We start from the raw sequence: 25870 nt of genomic DNA on the forward strand, positions 1-25870 counted from the left end.
ATCTGATGTTCATCCACTTCACCTGAGCAGCTTATTAAAAATCCTGACTCCTCCTCCTGACACGCCTTCAGATTCTGATGCAGTGGATCTGGGTGGAGCCCAGGGGTCTGCGTGTCTAACAGACACCCCAGGGTGGCAGGGTTGGGGGGATCTCTGGGCCAGTGTGTGAAACTCCTCCATGGCTCCTGAGCTAGCTCTATGAAACCAAATTTGAGAAACCACACATCTAAGGCAGGATAAACTGAGGCTCAAAGAGGGGAAAGGAGCTTGGCCCAGGGTCTCCCAGCCTAGTCTCCCTGAGGGCACCTGATTCTAGAAGCCTGTGGTTAGGACCATCAGCCAAGGGTAGGGTTCAGGAGGATTCATGAGGTTACAGCAATTGGCAGACATGGAAACAGGAAGGGCTGAGTCAGTTTAGTGCTTGTCTGGGGCAACAAGGCCACATGGGCATCGGGGATGTAGGTACAGCTGTATCCAGCAGCTCAAGGTCAGGCTGGCCGCCTCAGTGTGGGGAGAGGCCGGTCCCGGGAAGCAGCAACCTGGGGCTGAGCCAAAAGAGTCAGGCTCCTCACCCCAGTCCTTCCAGTCTGCCTCACCCCAGAGTGAGACTCCGTCAGTGCAAGGCTGGCCCCTGCGTCCATGCCTCAGGGTTGGGGCCTACAGCACATGGGACTGGGCAGTCTCCAGCAGCCTCCAAGTCACAGCATCAACGAGGTACAGGACAGCCACGAGAAGACTCCTGGCCAGGGCACTCTGAGACAGGTCCGATGGCTCCTTACTCTTCTTCCCAGCCTGCCTGTGGCATTTCCTCAGGGCCCAAGGGGACCTGGGGCGCCCTTCCCCTGCTCCTGCCACTGGAAGTCCTCATGGGCTCGATCCAGGTCTTCGAGCACCTCCAGCAGGCGGCCAGCTGCTTCTCTCTGACGGTCCAGGGTTTCGGGACAGGCCCCTGGGAGGGAAACAAGGGGGCCACAGGGGCTCAGCCGGGCCAGGGCAAGCAGTCCAACCCACACCCATTGGCTTCCTCCAACTCCAGATTTGTCTTGCGCCCCGAGAAGCCTAACAGGTGCCACAAACCCCACACACAGGCCCCTGGCCTGCATGTGGACTGGAAACAGGAGAGTGACTTGGAGGACATGGGGGTGGACTTGGCAAGTGGTAGAAGGTGTCAGGGCAAAGTAAAGGGACCCCTCAACTGAACCCTTACCTCCCACGGAACTGGGGTCCTTCCCCGCATCCTCCTCTGGGCTTGTGTCCATGTTGTAGTCCTCCAGGAACTTCATTCTAGACATCGAGAGGGAGGCAGACAGGGCTGACCCCTGAGTCCCAGTTTTACTCCACCCCAGAGAGTCTCTGCTGGTTGCAGGAGACGCTGCAGGTTCCCACTCATCGGCACCACCAACATCCTCATCACGGCCAACATTGATAGAGCCCCAGACACCACTCCAGGCCCTTCGCCTGGATTAGCTCCTTCAACTACCACGAGAAACTCGTCTGAAGTAGGCACTTCCTATTAGCGCCGTGAGGCTGACGATCACTGAGACACCGAGAGGCAAAATAACTTGCCTAAGGTTTGCGGCATCGCTGTAGTTACCGTTTATTGAAAGCTGACTCTGCGGCTTTACCTGCATAAGCTCATCTGATACTCAGGACATGCCCATGAAGCAGGCACCGTTACTAACCCTGGTTCCCAAATGAGGAAACTAAGGTACAGAGAGGATAAGCAACTTGCCCGAGATCACACAGCCAATAAGTGGCCAGACCAGAATTTGAACCCACGCAGGCCAAGCTTCAGAACCCATTCTATGATGAGCTGGAACAAATCTGTCACTGAATAAGTGATCCTGAGGCCAGACATGGGGAGGAACACATCCAAGGTCTGTTCCCTTGTCTCTGGAGGTACTAAAAGATGCTAAGATCCAGGTATGCATTAGGGTCCGCCCAAGAATGCTTCCCCATCTTCACCTTGAGCTTGCCCCCTCCCCTGCTCCAACCTCAGCCGATGCGCATGGAAAGTGACTAAATGAACAGAGGAGCCCCCAGTGGCCGTACGGGGCAAAGTGGGAAGAGTGAGGCACCCACCTGAGCTGGTCCCGCCCCAGGAGCAGCTGCCGATATACCACCTGGGTCTCAGCATCGGGATCCAGGGGGTCCCTCCAGTCCCCCAGGGTGACAGCCGAGTGTGTGCGGCTGCAGCCAGCAGCTGAAAGGACACAGCACCATCAGTAACCCCTCCGATTCCCCTTCCAGAAGCCCCCAAGGCAGGTTGTCACCAGCACCGCCCCTCCTGCCTCTCCAATCAGTCTGCAAACCCTCCTTCCTTCCAGCCCCACGGGCTCCTCTCCAACTCCGCAGGGCAGAGCGATGGCCTCACCTGTCTCCAGGCCGAGCCGCAGCCAGGCCGAGCCATTCCAACCCTTCTGCCCTCTCTGTGTCCAGTCCAGGCTCTGGCTGTTTGCTCTGCCTGCCACATTCTTCCTTACCCCATCCCTGAACCCAGCTTCACAGCTCCACTCCTACTCATCTCAGGTCACATCTAAGCAGCACCTCCTCCAGAAAGTCCTCCTTGATCTCCAACCCTGGGGGTGGGTCAGAGGTATTCGTGGAGTCTCAAAAGCCTCTGGGCTTTTGAGCACGTAGGAAGCTGTATTACAGTGGCCTGGTTAGTCATTTGTCTTCCTTGAGAGCGAGCCTCATGCCTGTCTGTGTGACACTGGCACACAGTGGGTGCTTCCAAAAAATAATACCTCATGTTTAATCTTCACAAAACCCTAGGAGGTAGCACTGTTATAGACCCCATTTCAAACTTTAGGCAGAGACTGAGGCAGAGAGAGGTTAAGTAACTTGCTCCATGTTGCACCGCTAGTCCCGACAGCTGATTGACAGGTGGGGAGGGCGGAACCTGAGTCCGCCTTGCCCCCTCACCTGAGCGCTCCGCCTGGAGACAGCAGGTCCAGCGGGAGCTGCGGAAAGCACCCGCGTGGCAGGAGGCCAGCTTGTCGGGATTGGGGGCGCTGGCCTTGCGCAGGGCCGACAGCCATTGGTTGAGGTCGTTCACATTCTGCAGGGAGTCGGGGGGGAGGTTACGGGCCGGAGTGAGGCGGGTCTCAATGGACATCCCCCGCCCCCCGCCCCGTGCCTCACCTTGCACTGAAGGTAGGTGGTGTGCTGCGTCCCCGAGCCGTCCTGCGTCACCACCTGCATCACGTGGGGCAGCTGGAAGGCGCCTTCCTCCACGCGCTCCACCGCGCGGATGTGGGACACCGGGATGGAGGACCGCGTCTGGGAGAGAAGGTTGGTGAGGCAGGGTGGGCTGAAGGCCGGCGCTAGGGTGCGGGGCCCCAGGGACAGCTTTCCTCGGGGTGTGTGCGTCACGTGGGGTCCCCAGGGCTAAGGATGGTCAGCCTCCTGTATCTGTGATCTGTGTGCACGTCCACTCAGCTGTTCCACTGAGTCCCAACCCTCTGTGAGTGACAACTTCATGAGGCATCAGTCCCCACCACCACCACAGACCCGGCACGTGGGATGTGGTTCTAAGCGCTTCACATTTATCAACTTATTTCATCGTCCCAACACATTTCTGAGGCTGCGTCTATTCTTCTCCCCAACGTGCAGAAAAAGAAACAAGCACGAGAGTGTAAATGGCCCTCCCAAGGTCTCTCAGCTGGGGGAGCCAGAATGAGAACCCGGGGCGCTGAACTCTAGAATCAGCACCCCTCCGGTGCGAGCTGTTATTTACGGTGTGCACGCAGCCGTGGGCGGATCCCAGCGCCCCTCCGCCTGTGCCAGACTCCAGGGGCAGCCCCCTGAGAGCAGGGACCCGTCTTGCTTACTGCTGTATCTCCACGCCCAGAGAGGTCTGATGAGTGAGGGAGGGAACGCCCAGACACGTGCGCCTGACTGCGGGCCTGCACCTGAGTGAGTCTTTGCAGTATCTGGGAACACCTGAGGGTGTGTAGGCATTGTCTTTGTCCTGTGCATGTCCACATCTGGAGGGGGTGTCGGGGCCACTCCCAGTGTACGTTCTGAAAGGCGGTAGACGGTGAGGGTGTGTACTTGTAGGCCTGTCCCTGACCTGGATGCACACTGGCCCAAGGGGGTGAGCGGAGCCTGCCTGAGCATTTGAACTTGCACAAGTCCTTGCCCCAACCTGGGCCTCTGTGTCCTCCTGGGTGCAAAAAGGCTGCTTTGTGAAGGTGGCGGGAGGGGCACTGGGAACCCCTCCACAGTGGACTGGTGCCCCACCTGCCACTCGGGACTCTTGGAGTAGGAGAGGGTCTCCCCGCTGAGCCAGAAGTAACGCTTCTTGAAGGCAAAGCATGTGGCCAGACTGGCGGGCACCTCCTCCTTGCGCTTCAGCAGGTAACCTTCTCGGACCGTCACTGAGGGCGGGACCAGGGCCTTGGCTGGGCCCCCAGCTTCTGGGAAATGGGAAGAAGGGACAGTGAGCCCTTCCTGCCCAGGCTCCGCCTACCCTGGCAGTCTGTCCAAGGCCTCACGGATGAGCATGATTCTCTGCTCCCCTAGAGGCAGGAATTCGAGTCACTTAGGGCTGGGTGGGGAGCACAAACTCGGCCTTGACCTTCCCTCTCCAGCCTGAGGGATCTGCAGGCCGCTGCACAGGCAGCCAGCAGGGGGAGCTACATCTACGAGTCCTCCCAGGGAGCGCCTCAGACCCAGCCATCCTCAGGGAGCCCAGACTCAGGCTCCTCCATGGCACCACAGGGACCCCTCCAGCCACGACCAGGGTTTTACATTTCAACAGGTTGCTCCAATGTGGCTTGGACCCAACTATCTCATGACCTGGGTCCCACACTGTGTCATGGACTCAACTCCAACTCTGTTTGAAGCTGTCCTGGGGCTCCCTTTCCCTCCAAGTCAAAGGCAAAGCTCTTCTCACTGCCCACAAAGCCCCACACAGACTGGCTCCTCACCTCTCCCTCGCTCTCCCTCATTCACTCTCCTTCACTGGCCTCCTCACTGCTGCTCTCTATCCCCACCTCAGGGCCTTTGCACATGCTGTTCCAGCCCGGAACACTGTTCCCCAGGGTCCTCATGGCTTACTTTCTGTGCTTTTTCAGAGATTTAATTCCACTCTAGTGAGACTACTTCTGGCTACCCCAGCTGAACATTTGACCTGTCACCCCTACCTCAACATTCCCTTCCCTCCTTTCTTTTGTCTCCTCGGCACTTCCTAACACACCATGATTTGCTAATTCATCTTATTTACAGACTGTTGTCTCCACCGAAATAACACTTCCACAAGAGCAGGAGTTCCTTCCGCCTCGTTCAGTGGTTTTCCCCAGCACGAGTGCCTGTTACATAGTAGGCACTCAGTATGGTTGTCGATTGCGTGAACACCGTGCCTCAGTCCCCACCCGTAGAAAGAATGGCACAGTGGGTGCCAGGAAATGTTAGTTGACTAACTCACCGAAGCAGAGGTCCACCGTCTCAGTGCTAGGGGTGGGGGAGGGGAGGTAGAAGGGCAGGTCACATGGGCCCAGGGGAGTGACAAGCCAGACACGGCAAGGCCACAGGAACTTACCCGCCTCCCCCTCCACGTCCACCAGTTCGTCCAGGAAGTCTCTCACACGCGAAATGCTCTGCAGCAGGAACGGGTGCAGGGGGGCCATCCACAGCTCCTTGCCCTGGCCCAGCTGCTGGCCCAGATTTCCAAGGCTCTGCACAGCCTGGAGCGAAGAAGCAGGGGGTGCCAGGGCCAAGGTCACTGCAGGGCAGCGGGCCCTCTGCACACCCAGAACCCAGACCCCAAAACCCAAGAGTCTTGGCTCCCAAATCAGTACCAACAGAAAGGAGAAGACTCACAGCTTTGGGCAATAGCTGTGTCTTCATGTGGATGGATATACACCCCCAGTTTCCATAGGATTCCGTTCCCTCCTGAGCCCAGGTCCCTCCCCCGGGACTGCCTGATCCGATGTCCTGTACCCTGGCGCCCGTCAAAACCTCCGAATGTGGCTGCTTTGCACAGGAGGGTCTAATGAATACTAAGGTGTGGAGGACTGCCCTCCTGGAAGAGCTGGGTCTTTGTTCCCAAAGAGGAAATGAGAGAGCACAGCGAATGCCTTGGCACTCAGTGCAGACGTGAACGGTGGCATTTCAGATGGATTTCCCAGGGTCTCCTCTGGGTCTGGCCTCCCCGCCCTCCTCCTACCGTGCACTGCCCTGGCTCAGACCACCCTGAGTAGGGGCACCTTGGCAAGCAGCAGCAGTGAGCGGCTGGTCTGGGGGTCTGCGTGCTGGTCCCGGAGGTCGAACAGCTTCGGGGTGAGGATGGCAGGTGCGAAGAAGCGCAGGAAGAGAAAGCCGCTGATAGCCAAGTATTTCACGTCCTGCCAAGAAAGGCAGCAGATGAGGGGGGGGCCCCAAAACCCATGTCCACGCTGGGGAAACGGAGGCAGCAAGGACTGTAGACGTGTGGGGCAAGAGAAGGTGAAATGGGAGACAGATCGGGAGGCCATCCTGGTCTGCCAGGGAAGCTTCTGTAGGGGTGGGGTGGGGCCGGGGAGCTCAGTTTTTCCACCTGGAAAATGAAGTAATAGTACTACTACTGCACAATCATATTTAGCCAAGCATCCTCAGAGACTGCGAAGGTCCCAGTCCTATAAAGAAAGCACCATCATTATTCCCATTTTACAGATGAGGAAGCAGAGGCTCAGAGATATCGAGTGACTTGCCCAAGGTCACACAGCTGAGGAGTAAAGGAGGCAAGATTCCAACCCAGATCTATGGTTTATCATAAATAGCAGCAGGCCAGAAACTTCTCCATACACTTGTTTATTGAACCCTCACCCCTGGAAGTATTGTATCTCCATTTTACAGATGAGGCAACTGACGCCCAGAGAGGGAAGGTCATTGCCTAAGGCCTCACAGCTGAACCAAGATTGAGCCCAGGTAGCATCTGAGCTCTCTGCTCTCCACCACACTGAGGCTCATTAGGGAACCCAGCTGGGCTGGCTCCAGGGCCCGACCCACGTGCACGCCCAGGCCCAGCCTCTGCCCTGTACGAACCAGGAAGTACGGTGCCTGCCCACGTGAGTCCCGGGCCCGGCCACCTGCACACACCAGCAGAAGGGCCTCAGGAAGAGGGTGTGTCTGTGGGTGCATGCGGCTCCCCCTAAGCCATGCCCCACGCCCCTCTCCCCCTCAGGGGCCTATATTTAGCCTAAGAATGTGCTCGGTGTTTATTGAGGAGCTGTATTTACACCTGAGGCTATACCCTCCCCGGGTGTGTGCCAATTTCCTGGGCCACCTCTGTGTTGACAGTGAGCCCTGCCAGGGGCTGGGCACTTGAACTGCACAGAGGGAGGGTCTCTGCCCCTACCTGGCTCATCTGGAATCCTGAACTGCCCCCAAGGTCACCATCCCCCCACCTGCCAAGTTCAAGGGTAATTTTAGCCTTTGACATCAGCCCATGACTTCCTCCTTTCTTGAGAAGAAGGAACAGGTGTCAGGAAGGCAGAGAAAGGGGCTCCCCTGGGTTTCCCTGACCCCAGCCACCTTTGTGAGCCTGAGGAAGTCCCTATTCCCTGCCCAAGGCCTGTCCCACTGTGGGGGCTGAGAGTTGGGGACTCTGGGCTGTCTCAGATATTGGCTCCACCCACAAGGGCTGGGCAGCCTGGGGAGCTGGCCTCCCTTTCCCTTCCCTCTTCGCTGCCACAGCTGTGTCCCATTTAGCACCTCTGCCAGCAGCCCAGGCGAGAGAGCCCAGCAAAGTGGGGCATAAATCAAGCCACGTCCCAGCTGGGAGGCTGCTCCTCATTGGAGGCTGGGGTAGGGGTGAGCAGAGAAACTTTAGCTGGGAGTCTGGAGGCCTTGGCCAAGGATCTTTACATCTGTGGGCCTCAGTTTCTCCATCTGTAAACAGGAAGTAGGGAGCAACATGGCATAAATCCAGAGCTCATAACCCAGGCTCCGGGCATGGGCTATTAGGTCTCCAACACTTAAGTCTTGGACCCTTCTGCAGAGGGAACCTGAGTCTGCGTTTCTGCTGCATGAGCACCAGGTAAGTTAGCTTCACGTGATGTCATTCATGAGCAAGGACAACAGCCACCTCGGGAGTGTGCTGAGCATGACACCCAGGGGTCTCAGACGGATAACCTGAGGTCCAGTCCAGCCACAAATGTGTAATGACCAACTCAAAAGTGTTGTTTTGTTGGGGTTCTTTTTTTTTTAGGTGAATTAGTGCCAACATTTTAAAAATGAGGGAATCTCACATAAAATTCAGAATGTTGGCTTTAAAAAAAAAACAAAAACGCTGAAGAGCTGGCAATTTTACATGGTGATCATTGCCTGCAGCTGTCTCCTTGAGAAAGCTGTGGGAGTGCCAGTTTGCCACAGTCCCCACCACTCCCTACTGTCCCACACCTGGGCAGCTTTGTTCATTTACCCTCTGCAGCACCTGAGTTTTCAACTTTTGTATCAATATTGGGAAAGCATGACCTCATGCAGGATTCATACTTAGACTTAATTTGGGGGGAACACCTCTCGTTCTCTCACGTGGGCCCGTGCACACACACAGCTGGAACTGCAGAAGCACTCACTCTGTGTCCCACTATTATTTGGTGGTTATGAGCACAGATTCGGGAGCCGGCCTGCCCGGCTGGGTGCCCATCCCAGCACCACCCCTTTCTAGCTGTACAATTTCACATCTCTGGGCCTCAGTTTCCTCCTCTGTAAAATGGAATAATACTGTGTGGATGTGAGGACTAGGTAAGGTAATACATATGCAAAACAAGGTCTGATCCCTGCTGCATATAGTGTTGCTGCTATTATTATTATTATTATTATTATTATTACCACCACCCCTAGGGGGTCCCAGGCCCTACCAGAATGTTGTACCCACTTCTGCCAGGACACAGAGCACTTTAGGGTGGTGGCCTAGTTTCTGTCCCACCTCTTCCCTGACTCTCCACGTGACTTTGAACAAGCTGCTGCCCTCCCCAGCCTCCATCTCCCCGTCTGCCCAATGGGAGTGCCCGGCCCACCTCGTGCTCCGCCTGCGGGAAGCGCTCTCCCACTCGCCGATGCAGCTGCTTGAAGGCCAGGCGCATGGCAGGCGGGCAGCGCCCCACGGAGCCCACAATGGCATCCACGATGGGCCTCAGGTAGCCAGTCAGCAGCCCCAGGCTGGCCTCCCGCACGTGCTCCTCCGAGGATGTGCCCTTGAAGGAGAGCCTCCTGGGGAGCAAGCAGAGCAGCTCAGCCTCGGGCCGCAGCCCCAGCCTGCTCGGACCCCTGCACACCGGCCCCCCCTGGGCTCAGACAGCCCCCACCGACCGGTCCCACCTCCGCAACCTCCCCTCCTGCCTATCCCACCGACTCCTTGCTTCTGCTTAAACACATGAAGCTCATTCTTGTCTGGGAGCCCTTGTAAGTGCTATTTCTTCTACCTGGGATGTTCCTGCCCCCACATTCAGCTTAAATGTTGCCTCCTCAAAGAAGCCATCCCTCCCTCGTCACACATCATCACAGACCCTGGTGCAAAATGCATTTTCAGCATAGACACGCCAGCCATGCGCCTCCGCCCCAGGGCCTTTGCACTTGCTGTTCCCTCTGCCTGGAGCATTCTTCTGCACGTGACTTTCTCCCTCACCTCCCTCGAGTGTTTGCTTAAATGTCCCCTTCTCTGTGAGGCCATCCCTGTGACCACCTGTGACCACATATCGCAAGCCCCTGCTCCCGGTATGTCCCCAAGCCTCCCCAGCTTTATTTTCCTCCACCCCACGGATGCCCTGCAAGAACCTGCTTCTTCGGTTTATGCTCTGTCTCCCCCCAAGAGAAAGATCTGTGTCTGTTTATCCTCTGCTGTGACCTCAGGGTTCAGCAAGTGCCCAGCACACAGTAGGTGCTCAACAATTGTTCTGTTGAGTGGATGATGGAGTAGCACTTTTCCATCTGCATGTGTCTTGTTCCTTCCTTCCTTTCCTCCAGGGGAGGGGTCTGTCTTGCCCACCCTCAGACATAGCCCCCCAGAAGCAGGCTGGTGGGTCTCGGCCCCGCTGTGTCCTGGACCCAAGGAGCCGAGCCCTGGACTGATGTCCCCGGCATTGTAGCATTTGATCCTCATGGCCACCTGATAGGCTAAGTAGCCTGATGGTTCCCGTGTAACAGATGAGGAAACTGAGGCTCAGAGAGGTCACCTTGCCAACAGTGGGCAGAGCTGAGATGAGAATTCAGGACTCCCATGCAGGGTCTGTCTGCCACCCGGCACTGCCCAGGTGCCTGGATGCTCTGCGCTCTGTCCTTGCCGGGTGTGCTGCCCTTTTCTCAGGGCCTGGGTTTAAATCCCCGCTCTGCCACCTTAGGCAGGTGACCTCCCCTCTCTGAGGCTGTTTCCCCATCTGGAAAAGGGGCCCCGATGCCTGCCTTTGGGGTGGTTGGAAAGGGTGGGCAGGGGCCAAAGCAAAGGTAAGACCCTCTGCAGGCCCACATAGTCCCCGGTAGATTGCCCAGCACCCAGCTCTCCAGGCCTGGCAGGAACGAGCCCGCCCACCCTGGCTGGAGTGGGGCGGGGCCTGGAAAGAAGAGCTGGCGGAGGCGTGAATGACCTTCCAGCCACTGCCGTGCTTCCTCCACTCTCCCCAGGGGCTGCAGGCCCCACCTGTGCACGCAGGCCCACGCGTGGCCCGAAGCCCCCACCACCACCCCAGCAATACCCGGTACACATGAAACATTAGTCAGCACTGGGCTGTGCGTGTGCACCGCAGTTCATTTGCACACCCTATGGTGGTAAAGTGACTTGCACACCGATTATGGCATGGCTGGGATTCGAACCTAGAGCTCAGATTTCCCTGTCCTGCCCAGAACCACTAACCTAGGCAGCCCAGGGACTGATGTGCACACAGGTGAGGCCATGAAGTGGAATGCAGGGCTCCCGCCAGGGCGGCAGGGGGCACAGACCCAACCTGACAAGGCTCGGGGGATGAGAGGGTGTCTGGGGGTCAGAGTTCACCCCTCAGCTCTGCTTACTTGGTGCGGCTCAGGTCCATCTTGCATGGGTCCAGCTCGATGTACTTCTTCTCTTCGAAGACTCGGCTAATCACCGGCTTCAGGACCTCGTGCAGATAGGGCATGCCCACGAGCTGGGGGCAGAGGGCGAGGCCGGGGTGTGGCCGAGGGCTGGTGAGGGTGCCACTCGGGGTGAAAGGCAGGCACCCACCATCAGCACCCCAGCTCAGCTATCCACAGCCATCTGAAGCCAGCCAAGCTCTGGGGTCCCGGTGAACACCGGGAAGGGGCTCCCCTGGAGGAAGCCGCTGCCAGGTCCCACCAGGCCTTTGCCAACTCACCTTCATAAACTGTTCCATTGACTTGGATGCCAGCGAGTTAGAGCGAAAGAGGGTGTTGGGGTCGGCTGGGAGGGCAGAAGGAAGTGTTGGCTGGGACATGGGGGGCTGACTCAGCTCACCCACACCCACCCGAGGGGGAGATCAGGCTTCCTCCAGCCCCAGGAGTGGAGGGGACCTGCAACATCAACTCCGTTCACAGCCCAGCGGCCCAGGGTGGTTAAGCGATCTGCTTTTAAGGTCACACAGCTCGACAGTGACAAAAACCAGCTGGCTGGGACGCACAGCATGGGGAAGCCTCCACACATACACACACACACACACACACACACACACACACACACACACACAGGAGCCCCCGTCCTCTGCCTGAGCACCCCCCCACTCCCTCAGAGGCCCCCTGCAGACTCATCCCTGGGGAGTGATGCCCAGGGTTCATGGGGGCAACTCACTGGTCCGCGCCAGCTCACGCCGCGTGAGATAGTCCAGGAAAGGCCCGGTCAGCCCCTGGCCGAAATAGAGCTTCACGAGCTTGGTGGCGAGGTCCTGGCGGCAGTCCCCCAAGGTCAGCTCCTCCAGCACAGCCAGGGGGCTCGAAATGTCCTCCTGGAAAAGGACAGAGGGCAGGAGAGGTGGCCCGGGACTCCAAAGCAGAAGAGCCCAGACAGGTGCCCCTGAAGCAGGTGGAGGCCAGCACCTGGATCGTCCCCCACCCCCAATGCCATTGACCGTCTGACCACCCACCTCTGCTGACCCTAGGGCAGACTCCGCGAGCAGCTGCAGGAGTGGCTGGTAGCACCGCGAAGGCAGGACGCGGTCCTCGATGAGGCGCACCTTCAGCCGCAGAGCGCCCAGGCTCCCCCTGACCAGGGTCAGACCGCAGGTATGTAGGCATGGCAACACACATGAGCAGGCATGAAGAGCCAAGATGGGTGGGTGTGAACACAGGAAGGGAGTATGGATGTTTGCAAAACAAGGTGAGCGTGGACAGGTATGGGCAGGTGTGAACAGATATTGACAGCTATAAGCAGGAATGCGCAGGTGCGCACAGTGTAAACATTGTGACTAGTGCAAAGAAATGGACAGGAAGGGACAGTGTGAACAGGTGTGGACAGGTGTGGAAGGACCCAGGGTTCTGATCACACAGCAATAAGTGTAAACGGCCACGTGCGAAGGTGGGTGGGTATAAGGGGAACACGTTTAGACCTGTGTAAACATACACCATGAGGCGTTCACACACATCTGTTAAACAAAAGGACGAAGTGACAGGGACAGCTTGTGGGCTGACGTGGGCACCGCTGAAGATGGCACCCAGCACGGTCCCAGCCTGGCCTCCTCCCGCAGCCCGGAATTTACCCAGAACCCTCCTCAGCTCCGGGAAAGGGCAGGAGACGGAACCAGCCATTGGGCGGGCTCTGCTGCAGGACCTTCGGGGGGAACTCCACCTGCGGGGGCGGGGGACACGGGGACCCTCAGCTGGACCCTACCCTGCCCCACCCAGCCCTGAAAGAAGAGTGCGGGCTGCCCACCCACCCCTTCCTCCCCCACCGTGTCCCATCAGCACAACAGCGGCGTCACTCCCTCCCCCAGTCCCAAACTATTAGTCCTGCTGGGGCCCTGAGGGCTGCCGGGAACACTAATTAGAAGAAACTGAGGCTCAGAGACACGGAGTGACTTGCCAAAGGTCACAGAGCTGCTGGGGACAGCGTGTAGGACTGTGTCCTTTTGGGTCTGTGCAGGGACACGACTGCACCTGTGCAAAGGCCTCCAGACAGCCCTGAAGGCCCCCCGAGCTCCAGCCCCCCTTTAAAATAACTGCTGAGATTTCATTAGCATCCCATGAGATTCACCCAGTTAAAGCGCATAACCCAATGGCTTTCAGTATCCTCAGACTTGTGCGAACATCACCACCAACCTCAGAACATTTCCTACGAGCCCCGCCAAGAGCTTGTACCCCTTAGCACCCACCCCCAACCCCTAGCCCCCTAAAACCTTTCATATAAATGAAATCACTAATGTGTATGAGGTTTGGGGGGGAGGGCAGGCTTCTGCCACTTAGCGTCATGTTGGCGCCCCTGTCGTAGGGGGTGTCGGTACTTTGTTCCTTTTCATGGCTGAGTGATATTCCACTGGGTGGCTGTCTGACCTTTGTTCATTCACTCATCTGTTAACAGACATTTGGGTTCCTTCCACTTTGGCACTTAATTATAAACAACGCCGCTACAAACGCTCGTGTACACGTTTTTGTGTGGACAGCTATGTTTTCACTTCTCCTCAGTATAGATTTAGGAGTAGAATTGCTGGGTCACATGGGAACTCTTTTTTATTCTTTTTTTTCCCATCTTTACTGTATTTTTTTCCATTACCATTTGCTAACTATCTTTAACCATTTGAGGCTCAGCCTGCGTTGACCAAGCCTCCTTCTCATTTGCTCTAATCGCCTCCTTTTAAAAACGGTCACCCCCCGACCCTGGCTGGTGGGGCTCAGTGGGTTGAGTGCTGGCCTGTGAGCCAAAGGGTCACCGGTTTGATTCCCAGTCAGGGCACGTGCCTGGGTTGCAGGCCAGGTCCCCAATAGAGGGTGCGTGAGAGGCAACCACACATTGATGTTTCTCTTTCTCTCTCTCCTTTCCTTCCCCTCTGTCTAAAAATAAATAAATAAAATCTTAAAAAGACAACAACAGTCACCCCTGATACCTCCACTACTGTGGAGAGGCAGGACCAACCCCACCAATTGCAGAGAGGGGGCAACTGAGGGAAAGACCTTGCCCCCAGTGCTTCCAGGAACAGGAATTAAGGACTTAGGTTTCGGAGTCAGACAGACCTGCACGCAAATCCTGGCTCTGCCGTGTCTTAGTCATATTATGACCTTGAGAAAGGGACTTCACCTCACTGAGCCTCAGTTTCCCCATCCGTGAAATGCGGACAACAGTCCAAGCCGATGAGGGTGGCCATGAGGGTAAATAAGGTTGTGCTGGAGAAGCCCTTAGCACGGGGCCAGCACACAGTCCCCCTGGGTACTCTCAGCTCAGAACTGGAATCTGGGCCCCAGCCGTGACCTTGGGCAGCTCCCTGCACCTTTGGAGGTCCATGACCCAGACCTGATGAAGCAGCCTTCACATCCACCCTTCCGCACCCCAGGACACCCAATCCTGCTCCCCTTCCTTCCCCCTCGGAGCCTGTGCGGAGCCACAGAGAATGGGGGGGGGGGGCGCTCACCATGCCCAGGAAGTCATCCTTTCCCACCATGTCCCAGTCCCAGAGTTCCACCCGCAGCGGGGAAGGGGCGCCCGGCGCCTCCCGCAGCTCCAGCACCTCGTCCCAGTGTGGGAAGCGAGTCTTCTTGATGATCTGGGCGGAGGGGGTTGGACATGAGAGAGAGCGGACTGGGGCCCCCCCCAGGTGTCCCACTGATCCCCAGCTGCCCTTCACCACTCACCGACGTCTCCGAGCTCCGGCTGCCCCAAAATACGCGTGCAAATGGGTCAGACGTGCCGGAGATGTCTCGGGGGGCCAGGTCCCTGGGGGTAGATGAGGACAGGAGTGGGGGACACAGGACCCACAAGGACAAAGACCCAAGCTGGACCTTGGAAAGGGGGCTCAGGGCAGGCCATTCAAGTCCCACTGGTTTCCAAGGTAATGACCTGCTCTGTTGCAGGGACGCAGTGAAGGGCACCCCTCACCATTGTCCAGCCCATTTCTTCCTGTTGCTGAAGGTGACCCTATGGGGAGGCACTAGTAATGTCCCAGATGAGGAAACTGAGGCACTAAAAGGCCGAGTCCCACATCACAAAGCCCAGCAGGTGAAGATGTAGTGGGGGAGGGGGAGGGGGCCTCAGTTTCTTTGGAGCCCCTGGATGGGAGACCAGATGCCAGGGTTCCAAGCTGGTGACACTGGGAAAATCACTTCCCCTCCCTGAGCTTCAGTTGCCTCATCTGGGAAATGGGAGTAATAACACACCAGCCTCACAAGGCCAAGGTTAAATGAGATGATGTGTGGAAAGGGCTTAGCATAGCAGCTGTCAGGTGGTGAGGGCTCAGCTCAGTCATTCATTCAACAAACTCCCAGGCCCACGCCCTGCCTAGGACCCAAGAAAAGGCATGAGGCAGAGACCCCTGCCTCTGGTCGTCGTGACAGCCCGAGAGCCTTCCCCCACCCCTCCTTCCTGAGGCCCCCCAAATCCAGGGACACCACCCCCCAGGGGCTGCTTGCTTCCTCCTTCTGCGCCTCTCCCACCCCTGTTCAGCATCCAAAGCCTTCTTTGGTTTCCTAGGAGCCAGCCCAGTTGCTAAGCAACAGCAATCGGTCCCTTTACTGTTACAAGGATCCTTCACAGCCCTGTGGCTGGGGAGGAGGCCCTGCCCCACACGGAGTCCTTTCTCCTACCCCCTGCCCTCCACCCTGTACTCCTTCGCCCAGACTCCAAGGATCCCCACTGGGCACAGGAATCTGGAGGTGGTAGGAAAGGCACAGAGAGGGAAAGAAAGGACTCTAAAGTCACACAGCAAGCTAGAAATAGAGATCCTCCCCAACCTGGGCGAGAATTGGCCTAAAAGTGAAGGTTGGAGGAGTAAGGTGTGAAAAAAAGACAGACAAACAACATGGGAGATAAGAGGGGGAAAGGGGAAAGTACTGAAAGGAGCAGAATGATGGGGGGATCAGAGAGAGAGAGAAAGGGGAATACAGAGTGATAAATAGGCAGGAGGAAAGATGGGTACCCCACAGGCTGGTGCCCCTGGAGGGTCATTTGTGAGTTTTGCTGGTCCCGCACCCATGTTCCTTCTGATACTTCTCTGGGACAGGACCTCCCCACCCTCACTCCCGGCCCACATGACTTAGGTGGGCTGATCCCTGCCTCCACTCAAGGGATGGGCTTATGACTCACCCCTGACGAATCAGAGCCAGTGTGACTGATTCAGAGACACACATGGGCCCAGACTAAGCCAGTAAGAATTCTCCCTAAAGCGCTCATTGGAAATGGTAAGAGACAGAACTTTTTCAGTTCGAGCTGCCAAGCTGCTGGGATGGCAGCTGAGGCTGCTGGAGCTATTTGCCATACCTTGGGGAGAGACTTAGAATGAAGCTAAAGCGAAAGACAGCTGAGGAATCTGTCTACAGATTCCTGATGTCACCATTTGAGCAGCTGGATCCAGCCACGCCTGAAGTTCCATGTCATTCATATGAGACCATCAGTATGAATTGTGTCTCTACCACTTACAATTTGATTACTACACCTCTGTACTCATCTATCTGGCCATCCTGAGTGTATACAGCCTTGGGTTGCTGGCTGCTGGAACCCAACAAGGATTTGGCTTATGCTTCTACCCCAGGAAGTTGCAGTCCAGTGAGCTTGACCCGTTTGCCTCCATGGCATCCTGACTGCGAGCCCAGAAGTGCCCCAGAAGCGAGGAGGCCCCACAGGCTAAGGCAGCAGCTGGGGGCAGCCAGGGGATTCCTGCTCCTTCCCAGACCCCCATTGCCACCCCCCACCATGACCATACCTGGCCTTGAGCACATGGCAGCGAAGAAAGCGGCCCTGCGGGTCCTCCTGCATCTGCACGGCCAGGTAGACCTCGCCCTGCACCTCCGCATCCGGGTCCACGCGGTTTAGGTTAATCCAGCTGTCAATCCCTGGAGGGCACAGGCACTAGCCTTTATTAAGCACCTACCATGTACTAGGCATCAGAAACGCACTGAAGTAGGGACTTTTCATGTAAGCCTCCTGACGTAGGTGCTGCGATTACCCCCGCTTCCAGATGAGGGAAATGAGGCCCAGAGAGGAAGGTGCTGGGTCCATAATCCCACAGCCAGTCAATAGCGGAGCTCAGGTTTGAACGCAGACAGTATAGTCCTAGGACCCACGCCCTTAACCATGGAGTCCCCTGGCACTTTCCCCTCAAAAAGATCTTGGGCACTGCTGTCTGCGTCTTCCTCTGGGCCCTTCTCCCTGCCTGGATCAGTCAAGTCAACCTCAATGTCAGTCTCAACCTCCCTCTCTCTCTTTCTCTCTCTTTCACTTCTCTCAGCTCTTTGAAAAAACTGTTCCATCGACTTCCAGGTTCCATTGCAGTTCCTGGGACGTCCTGTCAGCCTAATCCTTGTTCTTGGGTAAATGGTCCATCTTTCCCCTCTTATTTCAAGCACTACGCCTTCGACGCTCCGCAGTTTCGCCCTGATGTGTCTACGTAAGGATGCTTCTTATCCTTAGTGCAGGCTGTGCTTCCCGTGCTTAGAAAATCACATCCTTCCTTGAGTTCTGGAAACTGTGAGGTCCTCGATTTTATTCATTTCCTCTCCCCAGTGTTGATTTTTATTTCTTCTCCCATGTTTTCCTATTCTCTCCTCTGGGACTCCAATTAAACGAATGTTGGGCCTTCTCAGGTATTTCTATGTCTCCAAACTTCTCTTTTATATTTCCTTCTTGTTTCTCCGGCTTAAAGTCTAAATAAGTCCTTCACATCTCACTCCCAGCCCACTAATTCTCGCTTCTGCTCGAGGTGACGTCCTACTGAACTCACCTACTGAATCCTTAACTTCAACAACTGTGCTGTTTACCTCTGAAAGTTCGGCTTAGCTCTTCTTCAAGTCTGTTTGTCTCTTTCAAATGCATGGCTTTAATTTATTGTGGTTCGTGCTGGCCTTTCCTAGTGATGACTTTTTTTTTTACCTAAATATTTAATTTCTGTAAAGTTCCATTTATCACAGTTACAGAATCTAAAATCTCCATGGGTTTAAATCTGAGGACGGCAGTCTGCTGATTTGCTTGTGGCAGCTCACGTGGCTCAGGTTAATCCAGCTGTTGATTCCCAGAGGGCACGAACGCTCCCCTTTCCTCGGCCCCTAACACGCACTAGGCATTGTGTGTGGGGGGCTCCTGGAGCACAACATTGTGAATTCAATCGGTTTGCTCTCATTCTGTGGGAAACCTAACACGAGGATGCCGCTGCTGGAGAACTGGGGCGCTCGCTCATTCTGGGCCCCTCTGAACTCTCGGTCTAATGGGGGGTCGTCTCAGAGTCAATACTGTATGCCGGGGCGCCAGCTCCAGATTCCGTCCGTTGACTGCAGATTTGATACTGACATTTACTTTTGAGGAAATCCCTCCGTGTTCCTTTGCTGTTGTTGCTCTCCACTCCCGGTTAGGTGTTGCTCATGATTGGGGGATGGGAGGAGAAGAGTGAGGGGTTTTTCTCCTTTATAGCAGATCCAACAATGTATTAGGGACCTCACCCTGACTCAGGTGGCAGGAGCTGTTCTATGGCAGGAGTGCCCTTCTGACGATGTGGCGCCCGTGCTGCTGGAAGCGAAAGTCCAACTCACCTCTCTCTGGCTCCACTCCTGCCCCCAGGCCCAGGATGCTGCCAGCTTTCCCTCACCTGGTCCTGGCACAGGCTCCAGACTGATCTCCCAGCGCTGCTACTCCTGTCCCACCACGATCCAGTATCCACCACGCAGCACAGAGATCTTCCGAAAATGTATCTAATCTCTCCTGTCAGCCTTTCCCCCTATAACACGGCTCCAATCTTTTCACTGTCTTGCTCTAAAACTATCCATGGCTCCCCAGTACCCGCAGAAGAAAGTCCAGACTCTGGTCTGGCCCCTATCTCTGATCAACCTCCACCAGATACTCCACCTGGCCTGGCCGACACCTGACCCTAGAGAATCCGTGGAGATGAGCCCGGGCATCTTTGCCAGAGAACCCGTAAGGACCAACTCGCTCCCCTTCCTCCACCGCTTCCCGCCCACTTCTCCTCATCCACTATCACACCAGCAGTATTCCACATCCCTCCACCCCCACATTTCTCTCCTGTTTAGAAACAAAAACCGAACGAGTTTTCCACTGAGGGCTCTGTGCTCCCCATGACCCTTGCTGTGCCCCAGGGCCTAGCCACCCCCTCCTCCTGCTGCCTGGCAGAGGGAGGCCCAGCGTCCCTCACCCACCTCGGGGGTCAGCTGCAATTGCCTCCCTGCTCAGCGAGATCTTGCCGATGATGTCGTCGTGTCTGTGGGAAGGCGGGCAGGTGAGGGTCCAAGCCAGAGCCCACCCGCCCCGCCCAGGGAGTAGCAAGGGCAGACATCAAGGGCTGGGTAGGTGGATGGGTGCTTCGCTCCGGGGCACCCGCCCCCCCTCAGGTGCCCAGCGTGGGTCCCCAGTGCACACACCCCACCGTATCCTCGTCCAGCACATAGAAGGCCAGGTGGTGGAAATCCAGGGGCAGGTGCACCGTGTACTCCTCCCCCCAGAAGGGGCTCAGGCTCTTCCAGACAGTGGCTGTCCTGCAAAAGGGGCCACAGGGGGCTGGGAGGACTTGGGCCACACAGGCAGCAGACAGACACCTGGACGCACACACGTATTCTCGCAGGGACACTCGCAGAAATGGAGACGCAGATCCACCATGGAAGCCAGAGACACCAGGAGACATATTCACACCTACACAGATACACAATCTGCAGGCTCGGAAATTTCTGGAAATACACATCTATGCGTTTCGACATACCAACACATCCAGACACACACGGAGAAAACACACATTCACACAAACACGCAGACGAAAATCGCTCCGGCGCACACAGAGACCCAGAGAGGCACACTCACACATGACAGTTGTACACAGCGAATACACCCACAGAACCACACAAACACAACATGCACAGCTCCATCCAGCCATCTGTTCCTTCACGCTGTAAACACCCCGACTGGGTGCCCAGCCTTACGAGTTTCAGAGGACCAGAGGGAGAGAAACCAAGGCCTGTGCTCCCCCAGCGCCCCACCTCCCAGCCCCCCACCTCTTACGTCCCAGTGAGGGAAGTCCCATGTTGTGGTTAGCTCAGCGGTGCCTGGTTGGGTCTGGGCGTGGGGATAGAAGGGGTCAAGGAAGGCTCCCTGCAAGAGCTGGTCGGGCAAAGTGGGCAGGAAGGACGAGGACAAGCATTCCAAGTGGCTGGAACAGCATGTGCAAAGGAGCAAGGACGAGCTTGTTGATTCTGAGGCACAGGAAGGGGCTGGCAGGGACAGGCAGGAGTGTGAGGGGCTAGAAGACCATTCAGTCGGCAGGAGCCCGAGCCCTCCGTACATGAGGGGGACCCCCAGAGAAACAGGGACCCAGCCAGGCTCCAGAACAGACACACACCTAGAGCATCTTCACGCTGACACCCCTGCAGACGCACCTCCCTGTGCCCAACGAGGAACCGAGAACCGACTTGCTGGGCAAAGACACACCCAGATGTGCGGCTGCAAGATTTGGCTGCGCACCTGCCACTCCCACCCTCCTTCCTTTCGTACCCTCTTCCCCAACTGAGAGTGTGAGCGTGTGCACATGTGCGCACACACATGCACGCACACCCTGCCCTTGACCCCAAGGCGCCCCATCAGATGGACCCTCCTTCCCACACACCCTCTTCCCCCTACACCGGCCCTTTCCCTGCTGGAAGTCCCTCAGGCTCCCAGCCCCCAGGGTGGGGCACTCCTCAGAGCCCCCAGGGGGGTGGAGACAGCAGCCTGAGGTAACACAGAAAATCAGCCTGCAGGTTTCTGGGTAAGGGGGCAGCGTGAGCCCAGAGAGACCGACAGAGGGGTCAGCTGGGACGCTGCAGGCTGACCTGGCCCCATGTGGGCTCCCTGCCCCCAGCTCCCAGCCCATCTGGACCAGAACCCACGCCAGCAGCATCCTGATTCCTGCTGTCTCCATAGGAACCGAGGCCTCAGCCATCCACCCACCTGCACCCCTCAGGCCTGCGGGGGTGGGAACCGAGCATGACCCAGCCCGATGCCCCCCCTGCCCAGACTCACTCACGCACCAGACACACTCACGCCCTCACACAGCTTCACATCACCGCCTGTGTACCCAAAAAGCAGGCTGTGTTGCACATGTGTGTACGGGGCAGCCCATGTGTGTGCACCCCCCCACATGCACGCACACCACACGGGGGTACACAAAGTGACCCTGTGAACCCGCATCCCCTCAGGGACACGCACATCCAGACACCAGCCCTCCAACACCCCCACACACACTCGCCAGCCGCCCAGCTGGGCACACACACACGCACCCTCATGCCCCCAGCACCCAGCAAACAGGCCCGGAACCAGCCAGCCCAGCCAAGCGTGAGACGCCTGCCCCAGAGAGGCCGCCCTCAGAGGCACAGGCTGGCAGCCGCTGAGTCAGCCCCAGGGAGCCAGCAGGGACGTCGTCAGGTGCAGGGGGAAGGTGTGAGCCAGTTGGGGCTCCGTGGGGAGAGGAGCTGACAGCCCCGGCTGTCCGGTCCTGAGGCCAGGGCCGGGAGCACCTATGTCAGGCCCGCTTCGTCCACCCTCAGGGTGAGCCTTGCCCTCCCCCCAACCCCACCGCCGCACCTCCTTCTCCTGTGAATTCTGATGCCTGGACTCCCCAGGTCTAGGAGGGGCCCCTCTGCCCTCCCCAGCCCCGCTCTCCTCGCCCCAGACCCGGCCTCCGCTCCTCACCTGGCCACCACCTCGTCATCCACTTTCACTATGCAGTAGGGGTCACTGCTCCCAGACCTGCGGAGGAGGAGGTTGGGGGCGGTGTTAGAGGGCAGTCGGGGTGGGGACCCCAGCCCACCTTCATCACACAGAGAGGCGCTACAGAGGCCCTGAGCGGGGAGGCTTGCCCAGGGCCCCACGACAGGTCCAGCTACGGGGCAGGACCTCAGGAGACCAGCAGGAGATGTCACGGCGGCACAGCCCACCCAGTGCGACCCCACCCACTGCACGTGGGCTCCCTGGGTGTCCACCCACACACAGAGTAACGAGGCCCAAAGCGAGGAATTTCAGAGTTTCCGTCCCAGGGAGCCCAAAGCAGAGGTCAAGGGTGCCAGCCGACTGTGGAGCCCGGGCTCTGGAACTCAGGCATAACGTTAACACACACCTCCCGGGAGGCTGCAGGAGCTAAAGCAGACACTGCACAGTGGGGCGCCTGGCGGCTCCCCCACTGCTCTCCCCACGGGTGCCTCGATGCCACCCTCTGGGATAAGCATCGCCCTCTCCAGATACCCACTGCAATGGTGTTTCCCTGGGTAGGGGACAGGCACGGCCTGGCCTGCAGCAGGGAAGGACATCAGCAGATTCTCACTGCAGGCACCGACCAGAGCGCCCAGACCTCAAAACCCACCCAGCAGGACAGATGTGCCCCATCCCTTCCAGCAGCCATGAGCCATCAGCTCACCAAAGTTAGTGCCATCCCCCCTTCATAAGAGTTACCAGCCCGGTCCCTCACCTCCCCTTGTCCCATCACACAGGCCTCCTCTGTCTCGCACCCAGCTCAGTCCAGCCTCAGGGCCTTTGCATGTGCTGTTCCACCTGCCTGAGACACGCCGTCCCCGATCTTGCCATGGCTGGCTTTCCTCCTGTGTTCAGACCTCATCCTCACCTCTCTGACCATCACCATCTGTCGTGAAACTGACCTCCGATGCCTCTGAGCGCCAGAAATCACCCTGCTCCCTTGTTTCTCCCTGTGTTAAGTGTCTGTCTCCAGGCTCCCCGCAACTTCTGAACTGTGAGCTCCCTGGGGAGGACCTGTGTCCCCCACCCCCACCAGCAGCCAGCCAGCATCCAAACCCAGGTCTGCAGGGCTCAGTCCACACCCCCTTTAACCAAGGCCGCCTCCAGCACCCTTCACAACACCTTCCCCAAATGACCCTTCCCTCCAACCCCAGCCGCCCCCCCCACTCTCTCTGTCATCCCTTCTCAGTTCAGCTCGTCACTGATCCACAGATGCCTCAGGGATTCCAAGGAACGGGGACGTGGGTGCCAGGAGGGCTGCAACCCGAGGCTCGTCTGCTGGCTGAGCCCTCCCTGTGCCTCGCTGTCCGCTCCGGAGCCCTTCCCTTGGCTGCTTTTGCTGGGTGCTCCCGGTGCTCCCACGCCTTCATTTCCCTGTGGGGTGCCCACAGGGCAGTGGCCTGGGTCTCTGAGCTCCTCTCTAGATTCCTACCTCCAACCCCCCTTCTGTGTAGTGCCCCGGGCCTCAGTTTCCCCTTTGGCTGAGTAACCCCAGGAGCCTCAGTTTGCCTACCTGGCTCCACCCCATGGGTGTCCCCAGCTGGATAACCCCCCACATCTCATTTCGGTCTCTGGGCTCCCTATCCCTGCTCTTCTTTAAGGCAGGTTCCCATTCCTCCACTTCCCCAACTGCAGGTGTGGACCGGGATCCCACCAGCAAAGGGCTGGGAGGCACAGCCCCTCCTGGTGACCCCGCCTGACACCCGGGCCCTCCTGGGAGCCAGGCTCACATGTCAGCTGCGGGGCTCTGACGCACGAGGGCCTTATCAGGTTCCCATCAGGTAGGGGCAACTGTGGCGGGAGGGGGCCGCCCCCTTCAGATCCCTGATCTCTCCAGACCCTTAGCCTCTCCCACGGCCCCTCCCCACCTCAAGTGCGGGAATGCCAGCCCCAAGTCTGCCTGCCCAGTCTGGTTTGTGCGTGGGAACGGTCAGTCTTCATATCCCAGCCATGAGATGTTAGGGAAGTGACTTTGTCACTCCGGGCCTCAGTTTGCCCTTTTGTAAAATGGAAATGCGAACAGCACCATAAGAAGTGCTAAGCACGGGGACACCGAGGCAGGGGTCTGGGTCCCCAGCTGAGGCTGTGTGACTCCCTACCTTTTGCTCTGGGGACTGGCCCATGCCACAGCTCACCTTGGCCCAGGAACATGAAGGAGGAGGGATGGCTCAGGAACCAGGTATGACTCAACTCCCTCCTCAGGAGAGGCCGCCCCTCACCAGGACTGGTGGGGGGCAGGGAGCGGAGCTCAGTGAGATGGAAACGCCGGTTTCTGGAAGGGCCCCCTCCTCGGCCCTCCATCAGCTGCCAGGGCCCCACTCCGAGCCCCAGTGTGTGTCCCCACGGTTCCAGAATCTCCCATTCTCGTGGGCTCCCAGAGGACATCTCAGAAAGAGGGAGGCAGGGGGCTTGTCCTGATACTGTGTTGGCACAGCGTACCGCCTCAGTCTCAGGGGCCTGTTTATTTGTTGAGGACGGAGGGAGCTCTCAGCAGCTCCCCACCCCCACCCCCTTGACACAGCTGTAGTGTTGGGGAGGGGGCAGGTCATGAAATCGAAGGCAAGGATACTCCCTCCTGGGACCCAGAGCTGGGGGGGTTAGTGCAGAGCTAAGCCCCAGACTCCACTTGTGCAGAAGCTCAGAATCCAGGTTCCTGCCTGCCTTGGCCAGGGGGTAAAGTCTCATAGGCTCCCCACCCACACGGCTGCTCCTGGCCTGGAGACCCTGTCCAGAGCTCCCTCTGCACAGATGGGACACTGAGACCCAGAAAGAACCAGGTTCAAGGTCACATGGCAGATGTCCTGCCAAGGATCCCATACCTATCCCAGGTGCTGACACCCTCAGAACCCCTTCTGGGCTCTAGGCCAAGCAGGAGGGGGACCCCTCCCACCATTCTGCTGATTAGGCAGCTGCTGACTCAGCTAGGGGAAGCAGAGCCAAGGACTGGGACTGAGGGGGGCCCAAGGGCTCTCCAGACCCATCACATCTGGCTGGGAAGGGGGCTGCAGAGGGGCAGTTGGCTTTCAAGCCACTCAGCACCCAGGGGAGGCCCATGCTGGGCTGGGAGCCACTGGCTGGGGAGCTCAGGGCTCTGGGTCAAGGGAACCCAGTTTCCCCCAGGGCTGGACCACTGGCCATCTGGTCATCTGGTGACACCCTGCAAACCTCAATCCCAGATGCACACAGAGGAATGCTGGGGCCACCCAGATCCCCTGCCTTTCGGGGCTCCTCCCCAGGGTTCTGTCGTTAAGAGCCCACTCAAGCCTGGAGAAGCCCCACCTCCAACACCTACCTGCACTAAAGAAGAGACCCCCCCTTCCCATGCACCTCCCCAGCTCCCACAGAATCTGGCCCTCCAATTGCCAGGCAGAAGCTATGGAGACCCCCTTTAGTACATCCCAAGAATAAAGTCATCCCCTCTTCCGGGAGAGGGGGCGGCAGAAGGGGGGCATCTGTTAAGTCTGGGCACCCCCTCTGACTAGGACAGCAATGGGCATAGGGTCCCTCACCCCATGAAAGCGAATCTGCCCCAATATGGGCCTTAGGGTCTTAGACAAGACCCCCCCCCTCGCTGCCCCTCCCTAGCACGCGGAATGGACGACCCCGCCCCATCCCATGCCGCGTGCACCCCTCTCTCCCTACTGGCTCCGGGAGTACTCACACGTCCTTGGCGGGCAGCGCCCGGCCCTCCACCACGCGGACATTCAGGGAGCTGCTTTTGGCCATGGCGCCCAACCCCAAACTTTGCGGGCAGGAGGGCGCCCAGGCTCCGAGACTGGACCGCCGTGGGGGAAAGAGGAGGGAGTCTACATGGCACCAGCTGCGAGCCTGGCGCCGTGTCCTGGGGTCCCAGCGCCTCCTAACTGGATGCGGGTAGCTGGGCGGGAGGATTTTGAGGGAGAAGATGGGATAGGTGTCCGGGAAGGGGGGTTCCCCAACGCCCGGGGCTCTACAGGTAGAAGCACTGCGCGGAGCAGGCAGAGCGCTCTGGGAGCACCGCCGGCTTTTGCCTCTGAGTCTGGAGCTCCTAGTGGGCGGGCAGGATGG

The 25870-nt window shown here is 58.0% G+C and overlaps 1 protein-coding gene across 3 annotated transcripts; it reads right to left on the reverse strand.

Moving 5' to 3' along the window:
- Positions 1 to 393: 393 nt before the first annotated feature.
- On the reverse strand, positions 394 to 25865 carry RASAL1 (RAS protein activator like 1). 3 transcript variants are annotated; one of them, XM_037133482.2, is made up of 21 exons: positions 25485 to 25865; positions 21767 to 21823; positions 19471 to 19584; positions 19249 to 19310; positions 16809 to 16938; positions 14746 to 14827; positions 14526 to 14657; positions 12663 to 12751; positions 12051 to 12168; positions 11759 to 11912; positions 11310 to 11374; positions 10990 to 11102; positions 9006 to 9198; positions 6213 to 6350; positions 5546 to 5690; positions 4246 to 4418; positions 3145 to 3282; positions 2926 to 3061; positions 2083 to 2203; positions 1208 to 1284; positions 394 to 949 (listed from the first exon to the last, which is right to left on the reverse strand). In XM_037133482.2, exons 1-21 carry the CDS (start codon positions 25547 to 25549, stop codon positions 810 to 812), a joined length of 2442 nt encoding a protein of 813 aa, XP_036989377.2. In that variant the 5' UTR covers positions 25550 to 25865; the 3' UTR covers positions 394 to 809. The 3 variants fall into 3 exon arrangements, with proteins under 3 accessions (XP_036989377.2, XP_036989376.2, XP_036989378.2); XM_037133481.2 differs by having other exon boundaries at positions 4246 to 4421; XM_037133483.2 differs by lacking the exon at positions 14526 to 14657 and having other exon boundaries at positions 4246 to 4421.
- Positions 25866 to 25870: the final 5 nt, after the last annotated feature.

This window comes from Artibeus jamaicensis, unplaced genomic scaffold (assembly GCF_021234435.1).
Source record: "Artibeus jamaicensis isolate MK-2021 breed Jamaican fruit bat unplaced genomic scaffold, CSHL_Jam_final contig_525, whole genome shotgun sequence".
In the NCBI taxonomy this organism is placed as follows: Eukaryota; Metazoa; Chordata; class Mammalia; order Chiroptera; family Phyllostomidae; genus Artibeus; species Artibeus jamaicensis.

What these genes read in the sequence shown, in the direction of transcription:
- RASAL1 (XM_037133481.2), bottom strand. Translation starts at nt 25,549, where the DNA reads ATGGCCAAAAGCAGCTCCCTGAATGTCCGCGTGGTGGAGGGCCGGGCG. An exon ending in GCGTGAGCTGGCGCGGACCA is followed by an intron (nt 11,375 to 11,758) that starts GTGAGTTGCCCC and finishes CTGCCCTCCCAG; the next exon opens with CCGACCCCAACACCCTCTTT. An exon ending in TCCCGCAGGCGGAGCACGAG is followed by an intron (nt 6,351 to 9,005) that starts GTGGGCCGGGCA and finishes CTTTCTTGGCAG; the next exon opens with GACGTGAAATACTTGGCTAT.